Raw genomic sequence first — 21,803 nt, 5'->3', positions numbered from 1 at the left:
TCACTGGAGAAGATCCTGATGCTAGGAAAGAAAGAAGGCAAAAGAAGGGGACGGCAAAAGATGGGATGGCTGAACAGTGTTACTGATGTAACAAACACGGATTTGAGCAGACTTCAGAGGATGGTAGAAGACAGGAGGGCCTGGTGTGATTTTGTCCATGGGGTCGCAAACAGTCAGACTCGACTGTGCGACTGAACAACAACAAAATAGATGACTTTGTGCATTTTCTGCTATGCAAGTTCTACCCCTCTTTAAATTATATAGCAATTCCTGGGGAAAACATTGACTCTTACAGTGTTGCCTACACTGATCTCAAGATGCATTTTTTGCATGTCAGCTGCTGCTTGAATCAATTTTTAGCCAGCAATGACTTTGGGCATGCAGCAAGCTCTTAGAAACATTCATTTATCCCAGCATCTCTGCTTCCCAGGCCCAATGAACCAGAAGCACAGCACCACAGTATTCACAAATCCCATTTGACTGTTAGAGCATACCTTAAATCTGGTGGGAATGACTTGTACCTGTTTTCATCACTGGTCAAAGTTTTGTGAGGACCCTGCCCCCTTCTCCATCTAAGACCCCCCTGGACAGTAGGTTCCTCCTTTTATTTTGGATTTAGTTGTTTTAGTAGGCACTTTTAGAAGAACAGATTAGTGATGTCTATGGTGTTTGTAGTCTTGTCTCTAAGACTACAAACACCATAGAGCAAGCTACATAGCTAGGACAATGTCAGTCTCTTTCCTGTCTGCTCTGCTTTCACTCACCCTCTCAAACCAGTAGAATGTAATCTCAGGGAACTTCCTTCTTCCTTGTTCTCTTCCTCTTCTTGCTTTTTCCCTGCATGCATCAGGAGGAACAGCATGGTGTCTCTCCTGCTGATCTGATCTAAGCAGATGGCCTACTATCAATCCAATGCCATCCAAAGTTTGCTAGAATAGTCACTCTTTCTCTCCACTATGCTTATATGTTTCTTTCAATAAATCCACCAGTATTGGTTTCTTAAATTAAAGCAAATTCTCTGTGCAGTTTGTGAGGTAGTGTGGTAACCATTAGACTAGGCTACACTACAGTGCTGAAGCTCAGAAAGAGCACTCTGCTAAGTGAAGGTAAGGATGTGATGGGGCCAGATGCCATGATCTTAGTTTTTTTGATGTTGAGTTTCAAGCCTACTTTTGTGCTCTCCTCTTTCACCCTCAACAAGAGGTTCTTTAGGTCCTCCTCACTTTCTGCCATTAGAGTAGTGTCATCTGCATACCTGAGGTTGTTGATGTTTTTCCCGGCAATCTTAATTCCGGCTTGTGCTTCTTCCAGGCCTGCATTCCGCATGATGTACTCTGCATATAAATTAAATAAGCAGGGTGACAATATACATCCTTGTTGAGCCCATCCAAAGTTTGCTAGAATAGTCACTCTTTCTCTCCACTATGCTTATATGTTTCTTTCAATAAATCCACCAGTATTGGTTTCTTAAATTAAAGCAAATTCTCTGTGCAGTTTGTGAGGTAGTGTGGTAACCATTAGACTAGGCTACACTACAGTGCTGAAGCTCAGAAAGAGCACTCTGCTAAGTGAAGGTAAGGATGGCTGAACAGTCCTGCCATCCTATACCAGACCCAACAGGCACCCCCTTTTAGAGCCTGTCAGGGGATCTGAAACTTGGGGAGTCTCATAAAAGCATCTGGGTTCAGCCACGACACTGTAAAGTCCCAAGAATGAAGAGGAAGAGTATGCTGGAATTAAAAACTGATTTAAGTGCCATGCCGCTGCCAGCTCTGTGGTATATCTTGCTTAAGAACAAAAAACCTCTCAGTGCTAAGAACATAACCTGACACCCTGGAGGTGTCTGTCCAGCTCGAAAGCATGTCTAATATAATCATATCCCTTGCTAAAAAGGGTACTTCATTAAGGCCATGTGAATGATTTCTAGCTATAGACAGTTGGGCAACAGTTAAATAGTGCCCATCCAATCCAGTCATTAATACAGGCAGTATAACTTCTGATCCACCCAGGATGAGACATTACGATGACATTTAAACCCATTATTCACACCCAGTTCTAGGGGATTCCTAGCATGCCCAGTGCTAGGGGATTCCTGCTCTACCCCAAGCCCCTTGACCTGTGGGTTTCCACAGGGTTCAAGCTTAACCTGCATGCTTTTTAATATTTACAAGTTCTCTGGGTAAGCAGATAGACCAAGGATCTGAGATCTCCCATCTTGAAGGGGTTATACTGTACTTGAAAAAATCAGGTTCATGGCATGGAAGTGCTACTTGACACAGTGGTCACCTTAGAAAACAAGTGGCTGTGATGCCTAGTTTCAGCTGGTGTGTCAGTTGCATCCATTCCTACGTTAGTCAGATCTAGCCCCAGTGATCAATGCCTTAGAGATAACTAGAGTGGACCACTGCAATGTGCTCTTCTTGGGGTTACCCGAAGAGTGTTTGGAAGCTGCAGCTAGTGAAGAATGCTGCAGCTAGACTGCTGGTTGGGGCCAGCTATCAGGAGCACCTGACCCTTGTATTACAGCAATAACACTGGCTACTGATCATCTCCCAAGCCCAATTAAAGGTGTTGGTTTTAACCCTTAAAGCCCTATATGGCTCGGGACCAGGGTAATTGAAGGATTGTCTTCCCCCATATGCTCTGCCTGGGAATTAAGATCACAGGGAGAGGCCCTTCTGACTGTCTCATCAACCAAAGATGCTCAGCTGGAAGATACAAGAGTGAGTGTCTTTTCAGTGGCAGCCTCATGGTAATGGAATAATCTCCCCAGAGAGATGCATGTGGCCTCCTCACTTCAGCTTGTTTTGCTTGGGCTTACATTTTGTTAATGCAGTCCTCAATTGTGATTTTTTAAATGTTGGTTTTATGTTCTTTAATTTTTAATGCATTTTATTGAAATTGTAAGTCCTATTAAGCTTTGTAGGAAGTAAGGTGGATAAATAAATATTTTAAGTAAGTAAGGGAAAACGACACAGGAACCAAGGATGAAACATCTTTCCCTATGCTTAGTCACATGTTCTTTGCTTTTGTCCTGTGCAATTCCAAACAAACTGGTCCTGACAGAAAGGGGAATTGTGAGAGGATGAAGAGAGATTGTATGTGTGTGTGGAGGTCACACATGAGCTTTGGGTATGGCCCACTTGTCAGATTTGCATTTTTTAAAAAAGCATCCCACACTTTTGGAATCAAGGTTTCATTATTCCATCATTAAGTTTCCACCAAATAGTTACAGATTCTCCCTAAAATATAGCAGTTACATAGGAGGTAGGAAGACAATTCCTGTTCTCCTTCTGAGCAGAAAATGCCCCGAAAACTTGAAAGGGAAAGGTTTGTCTACGATTACTCCTATTTGACTAGGAGCAATGTATCTTGGGGTGCCATCTGGGGATACAAATATGAGTGGAACTGCGATAGCATTACATGTTTAAAAATCAGATTAACTGCCCACATTAAACTCCTGCTAATTAAGCAATATCATCACTTAAAAATAAGAGTGCAGACACGTTTTTCTGAATTTTATTAGTTCAATGAAGTTTTCTCATGAGACAAATAATTACACATGGCTATTAGCACTAATAAACTATTAATTACAATAATAAGCATGGGATTGAATGGATAGAATAAAATATGGAGATGCGGGGTTTGCATTGAAAGGCCCAGCACTTATTTGGGTTTGCAGGTTTCTTTTGTCAATTGAAAAAAAATACTTCTACTCTGTTGTGGGACTAATTAATCAGAATCCATGAGCTCACAAGAGATATAGGGGAAGTCATATTTAGGGAACATAGATAATGCAACCAGCATGTTGCTCTAATCTTCCACGTGAAATCATGAAGTGGAAACCAAATATTTGGAGATATCAACAGTACCCAAAGAAAATTGTTAGAGATGTTTATAGAGTGGAGTGTACAGAAATATTAAATGCCACAAAGGTGGTGGAAGAGGCAGCTAGCAGAAAGGACTGCTTTGAAATAGGAAGGACATTGCTTGTAAACATGTTCCATGATACCTGTGTGCTTCCTGCCATGTTGCAGAACAGAACAAGAAACATGTTGCATGGATGAGCCTAAGGTAAAATCTTTGTATTTTTGAGTTTATGGCACAGGTGGAAGAGAAACAAAAGATGGATTGTTCCAGTGGTTGCAATATATAAAAGAAACACTATTAATTAGCCAAGACCCTACAGCTGAAACTGTCTTTAAATCTACATGATTACAAACATTTCTTGCAAAATTTCTTGAGAATTCTGAACCAGACAATCTAGAATTAGAAAGGTAAGAAGCATTAGAAGAAATAAATCCAAAGCTAAACAATGACAACAGTTTGGTTATCAAATCACCCAACACTATCACATTAGTGTAACAATGTGTTTCAGTTCTATATAACAACAGCGAGACAAAGTAGTAATCTTAGGGGAAAAATACTCCAATCAGCAGAATTATGCATGGTAATACATGCTCAGGTAGGCCAATAGGTTCCGTTGCTTCCTGAATGCTTTGTCTGTAATCAGCTAAAACAAATAAACATATTGAATCAATAGTGTTGAAAACCACTGCAGAATAAACAAGCAAATAGAAACCAATGCAGAATAAACAGCTCAGTCTACTATCTGCATATCTATCCACAATACAACCAAAGGAGTCCCTCAGAAAGGATAAAGAGTAGTAGGCCATTACCTTCCAAAAGGTTTGATGTACTAGGTTTCTTCACTCAACACACTAAGTTATTTCAAAATTACCTAGGTCCTCCCAGAAGTTTCTGCGGTCAGTGCCCTCCACCCACTGTTTCGACATTATTGGCAAAGTATCATGCTATCACTAGTTTTATGGAACAGTCTTGACATTTTGCCTCAAGGGTGTTAGCTTGTTATATCTGTGCTGATTTTACTATGTAAGCAACCTTGAATGTTAGAGAAAGCATGGCACAAATGTTTAAGATATAAATAAAACAAATGCTGTTAATTTTTCTATCACACCCAGGTAAAACTACACTATAATTCCACTTCCTTTCCATTACCACTGCAGATCCAAGATTATCCTGCAGAAAACAGAAAGCCAGCATAACCTGTACTTAGATGTTGCAGACCTGGACAGGTTGCTCAGCAAATGTTAGTTAAATGTTTAATTTTGACTCTCAAGTACTATGAGGCTTCATTTTACTTTGTGACTTGATGGCATCATAATGCCAGGAGGCAGCACAATGAATTCATATATTGTTGCTCAAGAACCTAAGGATGTAATTCATCTGTCTCAACAATGGAATGATTTCTCACAGCTTCATCACCACATCAGGGCTATAAGCTAGAAAACCTTTGGTTCCTCTTGCTGAAATCATGGTTAGTTCCTCTTGCTGAAATCATGCTTAGATGAGATTACATCTGAAATAACAATAGATCTTGATATCACAATGCGTATTTGGATTACTGAATCTGAAGTTCATACCTCAGTCTTTAGAGTTCTTTTTGCTGGTGCTGGTACCAAAGACCAGTCTGGTGACCCAAATTTCCCTGGCCAGGTGACATGCCTGTGTGGCAATTTGTAAGGGTCATAAGTTCCAGGTCTACAGAGACAGAAAGAGATAGAAGCGCTTTAAATTGTGTCATGAGTGCAGTGAACAAATATAGCCTACATGTAGTATAGTTTGCCATATTAATCCAATGAGAAAGGTACAGATTCTCATGTAGCATTTTTTTATTCTGGTCCTTTTCAGGCAGCCTATGTATTCTGTTTCAGGAACTGGTTTTTTTCTGTCCTTTCAGACAGACCCATTTCAGTAACTGGTTGCTAAAGGAATTACAATCCCAGTTATGTCCTGTTTGGAAACCCTCCTTCTACTTCTGAATCGCTGTGAGAAGCTGTGTGAAATGCCCCATTGTGCTTCCTGCGATGCTGCTTTCTTTCCCCACCCCTTTTCACACAGCTCACATGCTGTCTTCTTTGGCCACTTTTTTAAAGTGCTGAAATGCTAAACAAATATAGCAACTCAGTGTAATAGCATCTCTATGGTGCCACTGTAACACTGAATTGCTGTATTTGTTTAGCATTTCAGTGCTCACATTGCAACCTTTAAAAAAAAACAGCCAAGGAAGATCGTTTGTGAGCAGGGTGAAAAGGTGAGGGAAAAGAAAGTGGCACTATTTGAAATGGCCAGATCACTTCAGGGATGGCTCCTTAATGGAAGGAAATTTGATGTGTGAAAGTGCTGTCCCTGTATTGCTTTACTGGGAACTGGGCCAATGATGGATACCATCCAGAATAGAATGGTAATGTGAAAAGGGCCATCTATTACAGTAACATCAGTGCTTTTGTGTTTTAAAAAATGGCCACTATTTATGTGTAAGGTTAAACCGATTCCCATCAATTCCCTCATCCTTTCGCAGATCCCCACTCTGGGGTCTCTCTCTGGGGTCAAGAGCTAGTTTGGTGTAGTGGTTAAGTGTGTGGACTCTTATCTGGGAGAACTGGGTTTGATTCCCCACTCCTCCACTTGCACCTGCTGGAATGGCCTTGGGTCAGCCATAGCTCTAGCAGAGGTTGTTCCTGAAAGGGCAGCTGCTGTGAGAGCCCTCTCAGCCCCACCCACCTCACAGGGTGTCTGTTGTGGGGGGAAGAAGATATAGGAGATTATAAGCTGTTCTGAGTCTCTGATTCAAGGAGAAGGGCGGAGTATAAATCCACAGTCGTCTTCTTCTCTCTCCCTTTCTCTGCTAACAGCTAACAGCAGTGGACTGGCACAAAAAGGTGCTGGTACTCAATACTAGTGAGTAATGCCTCCCTCCCCAAAGCCCTAAGTAGCATAATAAATGTGAGATACTTTCCCAGAATTTCAAGATTTGGAAGAATTTTGCTACATTCCTTCAATTCAAAAACAGGTAACATAGAAAACAACAAAGAACAGGTCTGGGGCTAGGGGTGCCTGTGCCCCTAGGCCAAAGGCCTATCCTCCACCCCCTTGTGTCAATTTCACATGTGTGGAGCGCGTGCGCACACCCGATGACGTCATAATGATGTCACTGTCATACTCCCCTGGACAGCTTAGCCGGGCTCGGACGGCAGTGGGGGTGAGTGCTGGGGAGGTGAATGGCAGTGGGGGCGGATGGGGAGGCAAGTGGAGAGCTGGCACTGGGGAGGCGAATGGCAGTGGGGCAGGGGGCAGATGGGGGGGAGGCGAGCAGGAGCTGGGAGGCGAATGGGAGCGGGTGGCTGCGGGGAGAGGGAGCACCCAAGGCAGCTGCCTACTTGGCTTACACCCATGTGCCAGCCCTGACAAAGAATATAGAAGAGAAAGTGAAGACTGTGGTATTTGTAATTTCACAAAGCAAGATCACACATTAACAGGAAAGATTAGCAAAACTGACTGCTTGCATTTGATTTTGCTGTCTCTGTTAAAATATTTAGTTACGGTAACTTATTCTGTGTTCAAATGAAAAAAATCCTCACATTTAAGCAAGAATTAGGGGCAGTCAAGCAGGAAGACATTCATGATGAGGTTTTGTCAGCACAGCTATACTGACACTAAATTGTTCAGGATGGTGAGAACCAGAGAGGATTGTGAGGAACTCCAAAGGGATTTGTTGAGGCTGGGTGAGTGGGCGTCAACATGGCAGATGAGGTTCAATGTGGCCAAGTGCAAAGTAATGCACATTGGGGCCAAGAATCCCAGCTACAAATACAAGTTGATGGGGTGTGAACTGGCAGAGACTGACCAAGAGAGAGATCTTGGGGTCGTGATAGATAACTCACTGAAAATGTCAAGACAGTGTGCGATTGCAATAAAAAAGGCCAATGCCATGCTGGGAATTATTAGGAAGGGAACTGATAACAAATCAGTCAGTATCATAATGCCCCTGTATAAATCGATGGTGCGGTCTTATTTGGAGTACTGTGTGCAGTTCTGGTTGCCGCACCTCAAAAAGGATATTATAGCATTGCAGAAAGTCCAGAAAAGGGCAACTAGAATGATTAAAGGGTTGGAACACTTTCCCTATAAAGAAAGGTTGAAACGCTTGGGGCTCTTTAGCTTGGAGAAACGTCGCCTGCGGGGTGACATGATAGAGGTTTACAAGATAATGCATGGGATGGAGAAAGTAGAGAAAGAAGTCCTTTTCTCCCTTTCCCACAATACAAGAACTCGTGGGCATTCGATGAAATTGCTGAGCAGTCAGGTTAAAACGGATAAAAGGAAGTACTTCTTCACCCAAAGGGTGATCAACATGTGGAATTCACTGCCATAGGAGGTGGTGGCGGCTACAAGCATAGCCAGCTTCAAGAGGGGATTGGATAAAAATATGGAGCACAGGTCCATCAGTGGCTATTAGCCACAGTGTGTGTGTGTGTGTGTGTGTATATATATATATAATTTTTTTTTTGGCCACTGTGTGACACACAGTGTTGGACTGGATGGGCCATTGGCCTGATCTAACATGGCTTATCTTATGTTCTTATGAGTGATGTCCATCCACTGCTGAGTCAGGACTAATCTTACACAAAGACTAAGCCTTGAGAAATTGGCCATGCTTTTCATATACCCATCTGCACCAGATTGGTCTGGTGGACTTAACAGCATCAGAACTTGTAAAAGACCACTGTCTACTTTTCAGTAATTTATCAGCTTTGCAATTTAAGAAATTAAAAAGTACCCTGGGAAAAGCTCTGTATCCAGAACCTTCTGTGAAAATCGTGGTGACTTGCTGGAAAATACAGCATACTTAGGATGAATCATCTGGTCTTTGGGCAGTATAGTCTGGTATGATGTAGGGCCAGGTGTCACACACTATGAATTGAACAAAGTTCATACAAGGTTAAGATGAGATAAACTATTTCTAGGAAATATCTAAATGCCCCAATATGACTCCAGTCAAAATTTGTGGAAGGGTATGAGCCTTCAAGAGTCACTGACAATGTAGTATAGTGATCAGGGCACTGGACTAGGATCTCAGAGATTTGGGTCAGATTCTACACACCCCTCCCCCCCCACACCCCGCCATGAAATTTGTTGGGTGAATTTTGGGTGAGTCACTCTTTTGGAGTCTAAACAACTTCATGAGATTGTTCTGAGGATAAAATGGAGGAAGGAAGAACTAAATAGATAGATAAATACATAGCATGTACTGTTATTGAAAATGTTACCATGCAGTCATAATTTTGTTTCTCATGAGTATATGTCTACAAGCTGGTCTCATGTATTAGCATATTTAGAATTAAAGCACATTTTTTACAATTCATAGAAGCTGGGGTTACTGATGGCTGCCTTTACCTTGTCAATTACTGCAAAACGCGGGGTTGTTCTTGCTCCCATGGTGTAACCCCTAATGCTTTCTGGTCTGTGAGCAAGGTGGTATATGATGTTGTTCCTCTGTGTATTAAAAACAAATCATTGAGATCACAGCAATGTTTAAAATAATACTGGCAGAGATGCTAGGGCTCAAGCCCGTATGGCTTTCATGCTTTAGCACAGGGGCATATGAACTGGTTGAGATTACCTAAGCGTTCATAAAGCGTATCACTCATGGATAAAGATTCAGGTGGGTAGCCATGTTGGTCAGAAACAACAGAACAAAGTTTGAGAACAGTGGTATCTTGCTTGGTCTTAAAGTATAATTCTGGTTATAAGCTTTCATGCGCACAAAAGTTTATACCCAGAATGAAACTTAAGAATGGTCTTAAAGGTGCTACTGGACTCAAACTTGCTCTACACCCTTTTTCAGGGTGGAAATTTCCATACACAGAATTCCATGCTTGGCCCCAAAGGACTTTATTTTGCAGTGCCTGGCAGCTATGGGGGGCTTCAGATTGTGTGGTGGGCTGGGTGGAGAGGGGAAGGGTCTGTTTAGCCCTTTCTGTGCTAGCTTTTGGACAAGTTAACATGGCCTCGGTACTTTCTCCTCCATGGGAGAAACAGGGTCCTTTTACCCTTCAAAACCAACTGTGAGACAAAGAGATAAGCAGTTCCTTCCTTCTCCTCTTGCTGATCTTCCATTTAGGTCTGAACTAGGCTTACAATGTGCCTGCCTGTGGTGAGTAAACTCACACCTCTATCCTCAATGTAGATAGATCCAAGTGGGCAGCCTGTTGGTCTGAAGTAGTTGAACAAAGCAGGAATCAAGTTACTTGCACCTTTAAGACCAACCAAGTTTTATTCAGAACGTTAGCTTTCATGTGCTCTCTAAGCACACTTCATCAGATGATCACCTAATCCCCTTGACTGATGAAGTGTGCTTAGAGAGCACACGAAAGCTTACATTCTGAATAAAACTTGGTTGGTCTTAAAGGTGCAACTTGACTCTATCCTCAATGGTCCATGCTTAATTAATTGAGCAGCAGGAAAAAACTGAGGGGGACCATGTTGCAAACTCTGGTCGTTTTCGCACTTAGCGTTTGCTCCCCTTATTCCACGGCGCAATTATGTCCGGCTCATTTTCCTCGTTTTCGCACATGGACTCATTTGCGGAGTCGCTTTCCATGAAGCCCCGGCTCAAATCGTTTTCCCACTGGCATCGACTTGAGTTCGATGCCCTGTCAATCATTTTTTTTTTAAGCGCAAGTCTGGTTGCGTAAGGATGTAATAACGTAACATCGAGCAGCCACAGCTGTTCCCTCCCCTTCTTTTCGTGGACAAACCGCATCACGTGTGCTGCTGCTGCTTATGGATTGGCTGCAGCTGTAGTATCCTCCACAGCCCTTTATGTATTAACAGAAGCATTCACAATGGAGAATCCTAGCACTAGATTCCCCCCCCCAAATTCTGAAGTTGCGAAATATCGCAATAACGAAGAGAGAGAAATCGAGGGGTTTGTGTGTGTGTGTGTGTGTGGCAGCTTCTTCCTTTCCCAGCCTCGCTCCCTCCCGGGTGGCGAAGCTGGGATTTCCTCCGCGCTCTTTCCCCTCCCCGGCTGGCGCTTGCAACGGGGACCTGATTCCTGCTGCCAGAGCTCCCCCCCCGCCCCATCCTCTCCTTCCCCTTCTGTGGCGCGTGTGAAGAGCGAGCTCGCATCTATTTTCTAACCGAGCGGAATGTAGCCAGGGAGAAGAATTCAGGACTCCAACTTCCCATTTTATACATGGCGATTTTGTGCAGGTCCAGAAATCCTGGTGGCACAGCTGAGGGAGGCATTGCCTTTTTAAAACACACACACATGAACGCTTTGGCCCGCGCCGGCACTAGATTTCCCCCCCCAACAATGTATAATGTAGTTGCGAGATAACACAACAGCGAAATAACGCAACTAAAGTCAATAATAATAATAAAAAATTCTAACGAAACCAATTGAAGTGGCAATTGAGGCTATTCCAGGAGGGTTTTTTTTTTCTATTTGTTAATTTCGAAATATCGCTATTACGCAAGAAAGATGAAGTTTAAAAAAAAAAATGGCCCTGCGGGCACTTTTGGGAAGCGCCGCGAACGGCTGATGATTGGCCAAGGGGGTGGATGGGGTGGGAGGATGGAAAGGGAGAGGGTGACGCCCACAAAGCAGTCGATCCGGCGTGGATGGATTTCCCACAGCAAACTCCGCAGAGTGGATCCGGTGTGGATCCGGAGGTTTTCAAAAACTCTGGAAGGAGGTGGATCTAGATACTCCGGCGTGAAACCCCTGCAGCACCGGAGCAAGACGCAGCGCCGGAGCAACAGGTGCGAAAACCAGGAAAAGATCCGGAGGTAAATGGGGTGCTACGCCGGAGTAAACGCTAGTGCGAAAACGGCCACTGTGACATTATTTTTTGGTAATTATCCAGAGGTGATGTCATAGGATCTACACAACTCTAGGAATTTCTCCTAATTTTCTCTCCGAATTTTCTAATTTCTCTCTTTGCCATAGAGTGCTGGGGGGATGGGAAACTTTGACATCACTTCTGGGTGTCTGGAACTGGTGTCACAGTCTCCCTACTCTCTAGGCTCCACCATGCAAAAGTTCCTAGGATTCACAGGTGCAGGACTGGTAACCCTATCTGAACCCACAGTTACTTAGCAGTGCAAAAAGAATGGGTTCAGGAAAAGCAGTCATGGATCTACATGTAACATGCAATTTCAGCCCTTTTCTGACTGAGGGATGCCACCAAATTTTGTAGGCTTGCTAAGTTCAGTTCAAATATCCCCCCATTTCAATTTGCTTTACCCTGGTGCAAACTGAACTCACAAGTTTTTATTTTCATATTATGCTCTGTTCCTTTGCATGTGACACATTTGTGCATCAGTAATATACACTATATCGACAGTCATGTAAATATATTGATATATTAACAGCATAAGTTGTTATGCATAAACACAACATAAATTGAGTAAAAATATGTAAAAAAAATGCATGATGGTCAAATCATCAATACCCACAACAAAAATGGGCAACAGAAACTGTTCACATTGACAATGTCAGGAAACAAAGAGAAGCCAAGAAGATATATATTTGCCCATCCCTGTATGTAACTGTGCTTGAGCCTTGCATTTAAAATGGGTTCCAGGTTCTGTATTTGCAGGATAATAATGTATAAGGTGGTGATTTTCTTCTGCTTCTCATTTTACTTTTTAATTATAAGACTGTAGGCAACTGCTTACTTTCTAGTTTTTTAATCTCACAGAAATTACTATTTATGAACTGTCATCCCAATACATTTATGGATAATGATTGATACCCAGATACTCAAACTACCAATTTTCCAAGGTATTGGTGGTTGCTTATAGTTAAAATACAATATAATGAAGACTACATTTGAGGGGAAATGGACTGGTAACACTCAATTACTTTAATGGTCAACATCTCCCCACCCCCAAAATATAATTTTTATTTTATAACAAAATACATTATAAAACAGAGATAAATATGGATAATACTATAACTATAAAACCTTAAAAAATTCACAAACATTACAACAACCAAATACTTATATATTTACAAGTACAATTATATATTTATATATAGGAGTGCCACAAAAAATGTTTACCAATCACCAAAGATGCAAAATTGAGATTATTTCTGGAATTTCCATTTGTTGTTGTAAATATTCAAAGTTAACTCAAAGGCTATGCAACTCACCTCTGCATAGTCATAAGATCCAGGACCACGGCTAGGATCCCCGGTAATCGGAACAAACTCATTTCCTAATCGGTCAGGTGCATGAAAAAAAGGGAAAATTCTTCTTTCTTGACATGATCCAAATGAATTTCGTGCCTGTGCAGCTGTAAAGCCAAGAAACTGTGATTAGACAATACGTATGTTTACTCTTATGACTGGATCTTGTTTTAATCTGTGTTCTGCAATATGCTGTAGCACACCTGTCTTGGAATGCTGAGCCCCTTATGGATTCTCTGAAATCCCCTCATTCATTGGCAACAATTATTTTGTTTGTTTGTGCCTATATTCCAAGAGAATGTAATCTTTCATGCATCTGATGAAGTAGGTTCCAACTCACACAAGCTTAAACCATTATAAATTGATTTCTTTTTGGCTTGCCAGCCCCTATGTCCAGGCAGGGGATCCCCCAGTTTTGCAGATTCCTTTCCCCATGCTTTGCCTTTAGAACTTGGAAGGTTTAGAAGAAGCTTGCAAACTTGTTGTGTTTTGGAATGTGTGTGTGTGTCTTTAAATCTCAGCAGGACAAAAGCTGCATGGGCAGGGAGCGAGCAGGCAGACTCATGTGGCTCTTCCCAGTGTGTGTGTGAGAGAGGAAGCAAGCACAGTCCCTCTATTTGTTTTGAATTCATGTCAGAAGTCATTTGCATACTAAAATGGATAGTAAAGAGTAAACTAGAATCTGATTATGGAATGGAAGAAAACTCCACCCCCTACTTTGATTTTCCTATGTTAGTCTGAAGAAGTTGGTTGACATACTGGAGACTGTTACATTCAGCAACTCCCGTGAGCAAATCCCCACTGAGATCACAAAAATGTGGGCTTGCAAACTGTTTATCTTGGCTGCTTTGTGAGTGTGTGTGTGTTCACTTACATTTAATGGAAGTGCAACTGCTAGGGACCCCTTTAAAGGCAAAAAAAGAAGATGAGGAAATGAAGACTGTATACAGGGGAACTGCACTGCAGTATTTTATTTATTTATTTTAGGTCTCCAGACTCCACCCACAAAGTCTCCTAGCTCCACCCCAAAGTCACCAGGTATTTTTTGTGTTAGACTTGGCAACCCTATTTCTTTTTAATGCACCAAAAGACTCTTCAGCTGCATTCAAAGCACAGTTTCATTTTGGTTTACAGGCAACAACTAAACCATACTTTGTGGCTCAGGCAAAACAATCAATGATCATTTGCTGCAAACCAGAAGGATGCTGAGTCTGTGGACCTGAGGACTTCTGCAGATCATTCTTAACAACTAATATGGTTTGCTATTAAATCTGAATTTAGCCTGCATAATAATATCTTCACAGCATTTACTGCAAAAATTATGGATATAGAAAGTATTGTAAGATTTTCTGCAGCTTATTATTCCTCTCTGCAGCATGAAAGGTCACTGGCATGCACTCTTGAAGGTATGCTGGGATTGAGAAATGCCTTTTCAATCATTATCATCTTGTAGTCTAGATCTGTACAGTGCTTCCGGTCAATGCCAATGGGGGGGTGTAGAAAGGCAATTTGGCCTGGATCCAAGCTCAGCAGGGTCCCTCCAATTTAGACACATAATTGGGGGGCATTTAATAAGTTTCACAATTTGTTTTTTATGTACCTCATGTGCATAATGTTTTTATTACTGCAACCTAACTTGGATAGACAAGGCTAGCCCAATCTTAACAGACCTCAGAAGCTAAGCAGAGTGAGACTTCCTGTTTGGGTTTTGGACAGTGCTGCAGCTCCCTAGTAAGGGGGATTTTTTTTTCTCTGTTCAGGGTATAAAGGACCCCTCGGGGGGGGGGGTCTATGCCCATTAGTCTTAGTTAAAGCCTAATCCAAGATGACGTCAAGCACCTTTTGCTGTTGATTTCGGTTTGGGGAAGGTGGGGAACTGCCTTCTTCAGATCTTGAAGTCCGGCTACAGGGGGATACGTCTGCCATTGTCTGCGGAGGATTAAAAGTCATTAATTTGACTTAAGCCTGTCGGAATCCAGACACTTAAGAACTGACTTATGATTGCAAGACAACAGATAACAGAAAGCCGGAGTGACGAGAGAATTTCTGTTTAAGGTACTTTGGTCTGTATTTCTACTCCAAGAGTCCTTGAACTTTATCTAAACGTTGTGTGGATTATAAACAGTTGGAGTTGAAGCGTAATTGAATAAAGATAATTACCTGTCGGGTTTGAACTTTGAAAATAAAAAGGCTTTAGCAGAACTTGAAAGAAAAAGGAATCTGTTATAACTGTCTGTGGTTTGCGGTTGATGACGTGGAATGTAGATTGCTTCTTGCTGTGTTTTCACTCCTACAAGCTGGAATTTATAAATAAACTGAGCTGAATTAAGGCATAATTGAAAGAAAATTCAGCCTGCAAAAATTGGACGTTGTTAGTTCAATAGCCTCAAAAGAAACCAGAGAAAAGGAAAAGTTGTTTTGAATTCTTGTGGCTTGTGGGTTGTGGCTGAGGAAGAAGACTATTTCCATACTTTCCCACAAATCTCAAAGGCTGCGAGACTAGACGCGAGAACGGAGCAACCTGCACCAGGAAGTAAAAGGGACTGACCAATCAAACAAGTCTGTAAGGATTACAAAAGCTGTGACATTTGAACCAGGAAGGAATTAAGACCAAGATCAAGAAGGACCCATCTAGGAACTGAATTTAACCATAGAGAAACAACGATTGCCATTTTAAAAGGGAGAAAAACTGTTAAATTTGTTAAAAATCAATATCTCTGCCTAGGAAGCTAGGAGGAAAGCGAAATTAGTCTTATTTGAAAAAGCATGTTCTAAGCTATTGGACTGGGTGGTGAACTTTAATTGGAAAACTTTTTAAGAGTTGGTGACTTTTTTATGTCAGAAGGGAGAGTAACACGGGCAAGGGCTCACTCATTTGACAAAAATGCAATCTCAATTTGACGCTCTGGAAGCGAGAATGTTAAAAGCTATGGACAAAATGCAACTGGCAATGAAAAAAGAATTTAAAAAGGAAGTTGGAGATCTTAGAAAAGACATTGAGGGTTTCAAAGAGGAGGTTAAAAACAGAGTGAAAGAGGTAGAGGAAAAAGTGGATACACATGCCTCTATCTTGTTAAAACTCCAAGAGAAGGTCACAATACATGATTGTAAGTTGATGGAAACACAAGTTCGTCTGAGAGGAATACCTGAAAAGGAGGAGGCAGATTTAATGGGATATATGGTGAATACTATCACTGAATATTTAGAGGAAGACCCTGACAAATTTCGAAGCATGTTGGATGGTGCCTATAGAGTCAACTCAGCATATGCAAAGGATAAAAGCCTGCCAAGAGACATTGTTATAAGACTAAGATCAAAAGACCTGGCAGGAAAAAATTTTGAACAAAGGTTTCAAAAAAGCTTGGATCATAGAAGGGAGCAAAATTAAAATAATGAAAGAGTTACCAAGACAAGTGATCAATGACAGAAAGAAATACAAGAAGTTAACGAACCAGCTGCGTGCAGAGGGCACAAGATATAGATGGATAATACCCAAAGGTCTTGGTTTTGAACAACATGGAAAAAGGATTACAATAAGGAGTGAACAAGAGATGCATAGCTTTTTTGAAGAGAACAAAGAATCAGCATCATAATGGAGTACAAACTATTATCTTGGAATATAAATGGACTAAATTCACCACAGAAAAGAACAACAACATTTCATTGGATTAAAAAACAAAAATGTAACATAATTTGTCTACAGGAAGTTCATATACAACGCAAAGATTGTAAATTTTTATGGAACAGAAATTTGGGGTTGGAATTTTTTTCATTAGCAGAACAAAAGAAAAGGGGGGTAGTCTTTTATATTAAAGAACAACTTGAACCAAAACTAATATTTAAAGATAAAGAAGGAAGATATATTGCTGTAGAAGTGACAATTGAGGCGAAAAAAACGTTGTTACTAGGATTATATGCGCCCAATGGAGCGAAGGATAATTTTTTAAAAGATATTAATCAGCAATTAGAGGAAAAGTCATATGAGCAGATTTTGTTGATGGGCGATTTTAATGAGACAATACAAAATAATATTGACAGATCAAGCCAAAAGAAGAATGATAAAGAAGGAAAATTACCAAATTCTTTCTTTGAGTTGGTTAAACAAGAAAATTTGGAAGATATCTGGAGAAAATTCAACCCTGAAGTAAGAGACTATACCTTTTTCTCAGCGAGACACAATTCTTTCTCTAGAATAGACATGTTATGGGGTTCCAAGAGTCTGGGCCTCATAACAAAAAAAAAATTGATATTCTACCAAAGGTCTGGGCGGACCATAAGCCAATATGCTGGTCTACAAAATTGCAAAAGAAAACGAGAAGATGGAGAATTAATGAAGACTTGCTACAAGATAAAGACATTGTGACATTTTTAGAAAAGGAAACTGCAGCTTTTTTCCAAATAAATGAAACTGACGATATGGAATTCCAAACAGTATGGAACACTTACAAAGCAGTAATGAGAGGACTATTAATCACACTGAACAATAAAGATAAGAGGGCCAAAGAAGAAAGGCTGTTAGCATTACAAAATGAAATAAATAAAAAAGAAAGGGATTTGAAAAAAAGGCCAGGAAAAAAGAAGTTAATAAAAGAAATTACGATATTACAATCCCAAGTTAAACACCTGTTGAAAAAAGAATTAGAATGGAATTTAAAAAGTTTGAAACAGAAATCGTTTGAAAGTGCGAATAAACCTGGAAAATATTTGGCCTGGCAATTGAAAAAAAAGAGAGAAAATAAAACCATTAATAAAATTATGGTAAATGGAAAAGCAATAGTAGATCAAGAAGGAATCAAAAGAGAATTTTTTAAATATTATGCAAATTTATTTAAAGGTGTGAATATTAGGAAAGAAAGAATGGAAGAGTATCTATGGAACATCCAAGTGGCACCTTTGACTGAGTATATGAAAAAGACTTTAAATGACCCAATAGAAAAAATTGAAGTAGAAGCAGCAATAAAAGCAATGAAAGAAGGTAAGGCCCCTGGGCCAGATGGATTTACATCTAAATTTTACAAAACTCTTAAAGATGAGATAACACCCAAACTGATGAAATTGTTAAATACGATAAGAGAAAAAGGGAAAATTCCAAATACTTGGAGGGAAGCGGTAATTTCTTTGATTCCTAAAGAAGATAAAGATGCCACAAACGTAAAGAACTATAGACCAATTTCATTGTTGAATAATGACTATAAGATCTATACAAGAATTTTGGCAGAACAATTGAAGCAATATTCGATTAACTTTATAAAAAAAAGACCAAGCCGGATTTCTTCCTAAAAGACAAATAAGAGACAATGTAAGAGCTGTTATTAATGTTGTGGAATACTATGAGAAACATCCAGAAAAGGAAGTGGCCTTATTCTTTGTAGATGCAGAAAAAGCCTTTGACAATTTGAATTGGGACTTTATGTTTGCGGTAATGGAAAAAATTAACTTAAGGGAACATTTTATAAAAACGACGAGAGCAATATATATGGAACAACAAGCAAAATTGTGCATAAATGCAGATCTTACCAAAGAATTGAAGGTAAGCAAAGGTACAAGACAAGGGTGTCCGTTATCACCATTGCTGTTTATAATGACTCTTGAAATTTTATTACAACAAATACAACATGATAAAGAAATAGAGGGATTAAAAATCAGAGGATTCTCTTACAAATATAAAGCATTTGCAGATGATATTGTGTTCATAATAGAGAATCCGATCCAAGTGTCCCCATTGCTGTTAGCCAAGATAAAAGAATATGGAGAGTTAGCAGGACTATATATAAATAAAGAGAAATCGAAATTTCTATGTAAATATATGCAACCAAATAAAATTAAAGAATTGCAAAGGATGACGGGCTGTGAGGTTACTACTAAAGTTAAGTACCTTGGAATAGAGATAACCATGAAGAATATTGATCTATTCAAAAATAATTATGAAAAATTGTGGTGTAAGATGGACAAAGACTTGATGAAATAGAATAGACTTAACCTGTCCTTATTGGGTAGGATAGCTGCAATTAAGATGAATATCTTGCCAAGAATAATGTATTTGTTCCAAACTATTCTGATTGTAAAAGATACCAAACAATTTAACAAATGGCAAAGGAAGATTTCTGATTTTGTATGGGCCAGAAAGAAACCAAGGATTAAGATGAAGATTTTAATAGATGCTAAAGAGAGAGGTGGTCTTCAACTCCCGGATTTAAGATTGTATCATGATGCGGTTTGTTTGACATGGATTAAAGATTGGATAATGCTGTTAGACAAAAAACCTTTATGGTTAGAAGCTCATGGGAATAAATTCGGCTGGCACGCGTATTTATGTTATTGGAAGAATAAAATGGACGGATTTTTCTCTCCCTATTATATTAGAAATAGTTTATTAAATACTTGGATAAAATATAAAAAATATGGAGACGAGAGAAAACCGCTGTGGATAGTGCCAGCAGAAGTAATAAAAATAACAGCTGAATCCGATGAAGAAAGAGCGATGTCATATAATCAACTGCTCAAGATTCAAGGAGACAAAATTGAATTAAAATCTTCAGAAGAGTTAAATAATAAGTATGACTGGTTTCAAATGCAACAAATTAAAAGCTTGATGGAAAATGATATTAAATCGGATGGAATTAGACGTGAGCAAACAGAATTAGAAAGAATCCTGCTTGGAAATAATGAAAAATTGATATCGAAAGTATATAAATTATTATTGAAATGGTCTACAGAAGAAGAAGTAGTAAAGTCTCAAATGGGCAATCAATGTGAATAGAGAAATACAAATGGATACGTGGGAGCACCTTTGGAAGAACTCGATGAAAATTTCAACTTGTCAGAGAATCAAAGAGAACTGTTTTAAGATGATGTATGGGTGGTATATGACTCCGAAAAAACTGTCTAGGATGAGTAAGAAAATGTCGGATAGATGTTGGAAATGTAAAAAACAGGAAGGTTCTTTTTTTCACATGTGGTGGACTTGTGAAAAAGCGAAAGAATTTTGGATGATGATACAACAAGAAATCTCCAAAATTTTGGGTTATGACTTTAAAAAAACTGCAGAGACTTTCTTGCTTGGATTACAATTAGAAAATTTTCCAAAGGAAGACAGGACATTAATTTGGTACTTTCTCTCAGCTGCTAGGACATTTTATGCGCAGCTGTGGAAACAAGAAAAAATACCAGAGTAATGGGACTGGATTATGAAAGTTTTATCGTGGAGTGAGATGGACAAACTAACTAGAACTCTAAGAGACTATGATCTAGATATATCCAAAAAGGAGTGGAAGAAATTTAAAGGATATATGGAGAAAGAGTGGAATGTAAAAAGGCATTGGACAATTTTTTAGTATTGATGAGGGAAAAAAAATATTGAACTTTGATCAGTTAGTGGTACCTTTAGTATTGAACTTAAATATATAACTTTGGGGAAGTCAAACAAGGGAGGGAGGGGGGATTGAAATATCATATGGGTTAGTACAGGAAATTTATAATTAAGTTTTGTAACCATATGTTATCAATAAATTGTTAAAACACAAAAGAAGCTAAGCAGAATGAGACCTGGCTAGTATTTGGATGGGAGACCTCCAGGGAATACCAGGGTCATGACATGGAGGCAGGCAATGGCAATGTTGTTTGCCTTGAAAATCCTATGGGGCTGCTGTAGTGTATTGGCCTCCTGCCAGTGTTGCCAGTGATTACATTCCACGCCTTGTTCTTTTAGCTTCATCTTTTTCTTGCCACCAGCTGCAGCTGTGTGAAGGACGTTGTATTTTATGGAATGATAATAAAGCTGCCATTTTGTCTCCTTGGAGGGTCTCTCTTTTCAGATAACTTATCACTGGCGGCAGGGCTTTTTTTTTTTGAGCAGGAACGCAGTTCCGGCTGGTTCAGCACTAGGGGGTGTGGCTTAATATGCAAATGAGTTCCTGGTGGACTTTTTCAACAAAAAGCCCTATACGAACCAATGATGATGTTGGGATGTTGTTAGGGAAACTGCTCTCAAAATGAGATTGGGGAATTAGATTGAGAGACAGTTGTCCCAATAGGAATCTTTTATTATCTGTGTATACGAGGCTCAACCGATCAGAGAGTCAATGCTCAATAAAAGACTCTAATTTAATAAAAACCAATTGTAATTTATTTAGAATAATAGTTCTTTCATACAAGGTAAAAATACAAAACATTCACACATTCATACAGGTCTAGGAAAAATAGATAGATTGATAGGGACACATATCAGGGTAGACATACAGGGCGATATTTACCATCGTAGTTCTTCCAGGAAGGTTCCAATGGCGACATGAGAGGACAGGGGAAATGGACCCAAAACTGTGGCCAGAATTGGGGATGGATCTAGACAGCGGAAGGTGGGTTGCTGAATAGAAGCACCCATGAGTGGAGTTGGGTCAGAGGTTAAATAGACTCTCTTAGACCCCTTAGGTGCTGGGAGGAGCAGGGGGAGGCTCTATGATGACCAAGGAGGCTGGACATCCCTTGCTGACACCTAATTGGATGCCAGTTTTGACCAATGAACTTCACCTTAGTCTGGTGAAGCTGGAAATTTCCAAGCTGCAATGCTGCCTGGGGCGGCTCCAAGGTATTAGACTAGGGTGAGAATGGAAATGGCTGGATACTTAAGATTAAATGGGATTAACTAGGAGGGTGACAATAGGTAATCAAATGCTGGCCTAGGTACCACCCGGGTTAGACAAAAGACTTGATGGAGACAGGAGATGTCCTTCCTCTTTCTCAT

The 21,803-nt window shown here is 40.1% G+C and overlaps 1 protein-coding gene across 3 annotated transcripts in view; it reads right to left on the bottom strand.

The window, feature by feature from the left end:
* Positions 1 to 3,503: 3,503 nt before the first annotated feature.
* Positions 3,504 to 21,803, bottom strand: part of CIMAP3 (ciliary microtubule associated protein 3) — a 47,603-nt gene continuing 29,303 nt past the window's right edge. For all 3 annotated transcript variants that reach the window (XM_060233271.1, XM_060233270.1, XM_060233272.1), the window contains exons 2-6: positions 13,028 to 13,170; positions 9,259 to 9,357; positions 8,642 to 8,775; positions 5,445 to 5,562; positions 3,504 to 4,513 (exon numbers count right to left, since the gene is read on the bottom strand). In XM_060233271.1, the coding sequence (XP_060089254.1) occupies positions 4,442 to 4,513; positions 5,445 to 5,562; positions 8,642 to 8,775; positions 9,259 to 9,357; positions 13,028 to 13,170 (566 nt within the window). In that variant the 3' untranslated portion in view covers positions 3,504 to 4,441. The remainder of the gene's footprint in view (positions 4,514 to 5,444; positions 5,563 to 8,641; positions 8,776 to 9,258; positions 9,358 to 13,027; positions 13,171 to 21,803) is intronic.

This window comes from Heteronotia binoei, chromosome 2, assembly GCF_032191835.1.
Source record: "Heteronotia binoei isolate CCM8104 ecotype False Entrance Well chromosome 2, APGP_CSIRO_Hbin_v1, whole genome shotgun sequence".
In the NCBI taxonomy this organism is placed as follows: domain Eukaryota; kingdom Metazoa; phylum Chordata; class Lepidosauria; order Squamata; family Gekkonidae; genus Heteronotia; species Heteronotia binoei.
This window is presented reverse-complemented; position numbering and strand designations above follow the sequence as displayed.